Genomic DNA, 5,974 nt, shown 5'->3' with positions numbered 1-5,974 from the left:
TAAAACTATCACCGCTACCACCGCTAAAATCAACACCTAAACTACCACGGCTACCACCGCTAAAATCAACACCTAAACTACCACGGCTACCACCGCTAAAATCAATACCTAAACTACCACGGCTACCACTGCTAAAATCAACACCTAAACTACCATAACTACCACCGCTAAAATCAACACCTAAACTACCACGGCTACCACCACTAAAATCAGCACCAAAACTACCATAACTACCGCCGATAAAATCAACACCTGAACTACCACTGTTAAAATCAACACCAAAACTACCACCACTACCACTGCTAAAATCAACTCCAAAACAATCAATCAACAACAAAATTATCACTGCTACCATTGCTAATTTCAACAATAAAACTGCCAGTCCTAAAATCACTGCTAGCATTGCCAAAATCAACACCAAAACAATTACTACTACCACCACTAAAATCAACACCAAAACTACCACCGCTAAAATCTACACTAAAACTACCACTGCCATCGCTAAAATTAACACCCAAACTACCGGCACTACCACCACTAACAGTAATGGGAAAGTGACTACCTCTTCTAAAATCAATGTCAAAACTATCTCCACTGCCACCACTAAAATGACTGCACTATCACTGCTAAAAGCAACACTGAAACTACCACAGCTAAAATAAATGCAGAAACTATCAGCACGAGCACCACTAAAATAATAAATGAACACCCACACCACCACACCACCACCACCACTAAAATCAGTGCCAAAACTACCACTGCTACCATCACTAAAATCCAAAGTTTTCTGACTTGACTTTGTGTTCTAAAGGCAGCAGAAAGGTTTTGATGCCATGTGCCACTAGTGGAGTATGCTGAAGAATATGCTGGCTGGCTTACTCTTTGAGTGTGTGTGTGTGCGCATAAGTGTGTGTGTGTGAGAGTGTGTGGATGCTAGTGTGTCTGAATGTGTGTGTGTGTGTATGTGAGTGTGTATCTGTGTAGGTGTGGGTGTGAGTGTGTCTGTGTAGGTGTTTGTGTGTGTGGGTCTGTATGTGCTTTAGTGTGAGTGTGTGGGTCTGTATGTGTTTTAGTGTGTGTGTGTGTGGGTCTGAGTGTGTATTACTGTGAGTGTGTGTGGTTGTGAGTGTGTATCACTGTGAGTGTGTGCGGGTATGTGTGTGTGTGGTTGTGTGCGGTTGTGAGTGTGTGTGTGTGTGTGTGTGTGTGGTTGTGTGTGTATGCGGGTATGTGTGTGTGTGGTTGTTAGTGTGTGTGTGTGTGTGTGTGGTTGTGAGTGTGTGTGTGGTTGTGAGTGTGTGTGAGTGTGTGTGTGTGTGTGGTTGTGAGTGTGTGAGTGTGTGTGTGTGGGTTGTGAGTGTATGTGTGTGTGAGTGTGTGTGTGTGTGTGTGTGGTTGTGAGTGTGTGTGTGTGTGTGGTTGTGAGTGTGAGTGTGTGTGTGTGTGTGTGGTTGTGAGTGTGTGTGTGTGTGTGTGTGTGTGGTTGTGAGTGTGTGTGTGTGTGTGTGTGCTGCGGGTATGTGTGTGTGTGGTTGTGAGTGTGTGTGTGGTTGTGAGTTGTGTGTGTGTGGTTGTGAGTGTGGTGTGTGTGTGTGTGTGTGTGTGTGTGTGTGGTTGTGAGTGTGTGTGTGTGTGTGTGTGGGTCTGGGCGGAGGGCAGAGGCGATGCGGAGCTGGATTACTCTGGAGCCAGGAGGGCCCGGCTCTGTGGGAATGTGCATGCGGTCTGCAGCCCTGGGAGAGATGTCAGCAGGGTTATCTCCCATCAGGAATCCCAGGGAGGGCTGTTTATTGTTTTAACCTTCGGTTCCTGAAATTGAAAATGTCCCGGAATTACGCAGTTTCAGCGAGCAGCAGAGACGGAGCTTTTTTTGTTTCTCCTTCTTTGAATGACAGATTTCTTAAAATAACCCGACTCTCGGACCCTCTTTCCGGTGCTGGGGAAAGAAACAACTTCTCAGTTTTGACTGTTTTTGTGTTTTGTTAGAGTCAAAGACTGCCCTTGTTTTTACTCTGTAAGTTTGCACAATTTGTTAGGAAAATTGGGAGAGATTAGTCATGGCTTTTCATTGGCAAAAAAATGTATTTTTGTGATTTTATGAAGCGCTACATATATGCATGTCAATAAAATTGACAGCCTCAGCAAACAAGGAATTTAACATTATTTTTTGCTGACTTTAATTTACACTGAAGAATAAAAAAACAGTTTTACACTGCCATGATTTTTTTTTCCTGGTGAGAATATCTTTTTCTAACTATTATCATATTTCCTGCATTTCGGAAAGCGTAAAGTGTTTTTGGAAGGTTCAGATTTCTCAATGTAATAATGTACTGCGTACGGTCACAAATCGGGGGAAGTGAAGGATGGCGTTTTTTTATTGTTCGCTGCGGAGAGCGCACAGTATTTAGATCTGGGGCTACGCACGGTATTTAGATCTGGGGCTTACGCACGGTATTTAGATCTGGGGCTACCGCACGGTATTTAGATCTGGGGCTACGCAGGTATTTAGATCTGGGGCTACGCGCGGTATTTAGATCTGGGGGCTACGCACGGTATTTTAGATCTGGGGCTACGCGCGGTATTTAGATCTGGGGCTACGCACGGTATTTAGATCTGGGGCTACGCACGGTATTTAGATCTGGGGCTACGCACGGTATTTAGATCTGGGGCTACGCACGGTATTTAGATCTGGGGCTACGCACGGTATTTAGATCTGGGGCTACGCGCGGTATTTAGATCTGGGGCTACACACGGGCGCAGGGGCCGAATCGAGGAGCGCGCTGTGCCCCGGGCAGGTCTCACGCACGGGCGGTCTCACTTTGTGAAGCGCGGGAGTGCGGAGTGAAAGAGCGTATTGATCCGGCCGCTTCACGTGTGATTAATTAGCGGATCCTCGTTAGAGGGACCGGGCCCTGTGGAGGCTCCAGGCTCTGAGGCCCTTCCTGTGTTTATTGTTGCAGCCATTCACCAAAAGCTGGAGGCAGACCGGCACGGAGAAAGTGGAGGGCTCCATGACACAGAGACTGGAGAACGTCCTGAACCGTAAGGTCCCTTTTCCCGCTCTCTCTCCTCCCTCTCTCTCCTTTTCTCTCTCTCTCAGCTCTTTACTGCAGGGACTTGCCCCCATCCCTCCATCTATCTCTCTCTTTCCCTCTCTCCTTTCTCTCTCTCTGCTCTCTTTCCATTACTGCAGGGGCAGCCCTCCTCAGGGAGAAAACACTAGTCTTTAGGGGAGGACCCTTGTCTCTACAAAACCTAAAACACTCATCCTCGCCCTCCCGAAATGACAAAAGGCCATTGCAGAGTCTGGGTAGAAAAATATTCAGAATTAAAATTTTGTAGTACGACACTCTTTTTGAGAAAAAAAAAGAAAAAAAATGGGGAGCTATGTCCAGATTTAAATACAGATATAAAATCAGCATTGGCCATTTCTCTGCATGAATGGGACGTTGTGAAATTCCGGTGGGCTTCGCTGTCTTCCGGGAAGGCCCCGTGCGTTGGGTGTGATCCGGGGCTTGCGCTGGTCCCAGTCCCTGGTGCGGAGAGGGCCCGATACCAGGGGCCCCACCCTCAACCTCCCCTCTTCCCCAATAAACACTGCTCTGTGTCCGTGTGGGGGCCCCCTCCCCACAGGAAGGCTGTCTGACAGGGGCCTGTCCTCCGCCCCCCCCCCCCAGGCCCCACGTATACTCTTTCACTCATACGCCGTCATTTCATTCATCTGCCCGGAAGGTCAACAAACAGGTAGTCTCCCCTGAAGATCGCAAATGGAGGGGGAAAAAGAGAGGAGGGAGCGAGGAGAAATAAATCCACGGGCCGGGCGGACGGACCTTGAATGCGAAATAATGGGCGTTCTGCAGGAGAACCACAAAATGCCTCCCAGTAATGCCCTCCACGTTTAATTTAATTAGCGTATCAGATTCAGACTCGAGATGAGGAAGTCAGTCGAACAGTTTGAGCAGGAAGCTATGTGAAATATTTTATTGGCCGGCCGGGTAAATGTTTTCATTCAGACAGCGTGTTTTTTTTTTTTTTTTTTTTTTTTTTTTTTTAAATGATTAAAGAATTTGACAGTCCTGTGTTTTCCACATGGACCGGGCCACCCACGGAGACGGAAAAATCACCATCCCCCACCCCCCCCCCCGCGCCGAGGCTGATGTCATCAGCTTTTAGCGGCTGTCGCACAGAACAGACGACGGATGCTGAATCTTTCAGCGCAGTTTAGCGGCACCGCTAGCCCGTAGCCATTATTAGATGTACTATTCCCAAATATTGCATGGCTTATGTAAAGACAAATTTTTCGGGTATTTTTAGAAGCTTTTAGAACCGTTGTACAACATTAAAGATTGCTTCTGTTGTCCCCCCTGCCTACTTCCCTTCTCATGTAGTTATCTTCATTATTTAGCTCTGTCTGGGCTGCTGAGAGAATAAACCACTGTTTCCTGCCTGAAATAAATCACTTTGCATTCATGATCACGGTGGATAAAAAAAAAAGTTTTTAACATATTAACTTAATTAAATTTAACTTACTTGAACGTAACTGATAAATTGCACAATGTTAGATATTAACCATTTGCCAAATATAACATATGTGAAAATGTATTGGAAATAAATAAATATATTGTGACACAATAGATTAGCAAATACGTACATTATTTTAAGATATTACAGTATATTTCTCCGCTGAGAAATGCACTTCTGCATATAACGTTTCAGAAAAAGTATGGAAGGCAATTGCTCTGCCTGCTTTTCTTCTCAGGCGAATGGGAGCAAAACTCGCTCTCTCTCTCTCTCATCCTCTCTCTCTCATCTCTCTCTCCTCTCTCTCCTCTCTCTCTCTCTCTCTCTCTCTCTCTCATCTCTCTTCCTCTCTCTCTCTCTCTCTCTCTCTCTCTCTCTCTCTCTCTCTCTCTCTCTCTCTCTCTCTCTCTCTCTCTCTCTCTCTCTCTCCTGCAGGGGCGAGTGACACAGCGGAACCTTGTTCCAGGAGGTTCTGGGTCGGAAGACAAGGCTGACTCCACGCGCAACGCTCTGAATGTTCTGCAACGCTTCAAGTTCCTCTTCAACCTCCCGCTCACATCGAGCGCAACATCCAGAAGGTGATCGGCAAGGACAACAACCACAATAATAATAATATAATAATAATAATAATAAAATAATAATGTTAATAATAACAACGACCACCACTATAATAATAATCATGTTAATAATAACAACAAAACAACAACAGCAATAATAATAATAACAACAACAATAATAGTAATAATAATAATAATATAATCTAATAATAACGACCACAATAACCACAATAAGTAACAATAGTCAAGTTAATCATAACAACAAAACAATAACTAAACAACAACAATAAATAATGTAATAACAAAACAACTACACTAATAAATGTTACTACAATAATAATAAATAATAATAATAAAATCATTAATAATCATAATTTGACATTATTTTCATGCCATGTGGTCATTTTCTTGGCTTCATAACAGCAATCAGCTTTCATCTTCAGGCAGCCAATAGCTTAAATCTTAAGGAGCAGTTTGTTCCATTTTATTTTATTGAGCAGACCCCAAAGTGACGTACAAACAAGTGCATATCAAGGTCATGATCTCCTCATCAACACTGAAAAATTAAATGACCCCCAATCACTGCAGCAACCCATTTTGTGTCTTTTACTTGATCCTGGTTATTTCAGTATCTGTGAATTCTCTGTACAGGAGAATGGGTGCTGGACAAACTCAGCTTCGAATCTCACACTTTTTTGTGAAGTGTTTTTTTTTTGGTGTTATGTAATTTTATAAACAAATTCTGGGTATTTTGGTGCCAACTTATAGGGATTAATTTATTATTATGATTACTGAAACAAAAAGTGCATGTATAATTTGTTGTTGTTTTGTGATTCAGGGAGATTATGATGTGGTGATCAAGACTACCGAGAAGGCCAAGTCCCTGTTTGGAAACA

At 43.9% G+C, this 5,974-nt stretch overlaps 1 protein-coding gene across 1 annotated transcript in view; it reads left to right on the top strand.

Moving 5' to 3' along the window:
- exoc2 (exocyst complex component 2) overlaps positions 1-5,974 on the top strand; it is a 94,921-nt gene that overhangs the window by 41,983 nt on the left and 46,964 nt on the right. The window contains 7 exon segments of the mRNA XM_061238666.1: positions 2,961-2,986; positions 2,988-3,042; positions 4,957-4,971; positions 4,974-5,000; positions 5,003-5,074; positions 5,077-5,099; positions 5,917-5,974. The exon segment at positions 5,917-5,974 is cut by the window's right edge and continues 24 nt beyond it. Of these exon segments, the coding sequence (XP_061094650.1) occupies positions 2,961-2,986; positions 2,988-3,042; positions 4,957-4,971; positions 4,974-5,000; positions 5,003-5,074; positions 5,077-5,099; positions 5,917-5,974 (276 nt within the window).

This window comes from Conger conger, chromosome 4 (assembly GCF_963514075.1).
Source record: "Conger conger chromosome 4, fConCon1.1, whole genome shotgun sequence".
Taxonomy (NCBI): domain Eukaryota; kingdom Metazoa; phylum Chordata; class Actinopteri; order Anguilliformes; family Congridae; genus Conger; species Conger conger.
Note: the sequence above shows the minus strand (reverse complement) of the source record. Positions and strands in the feature narration are given on the sequence as shown.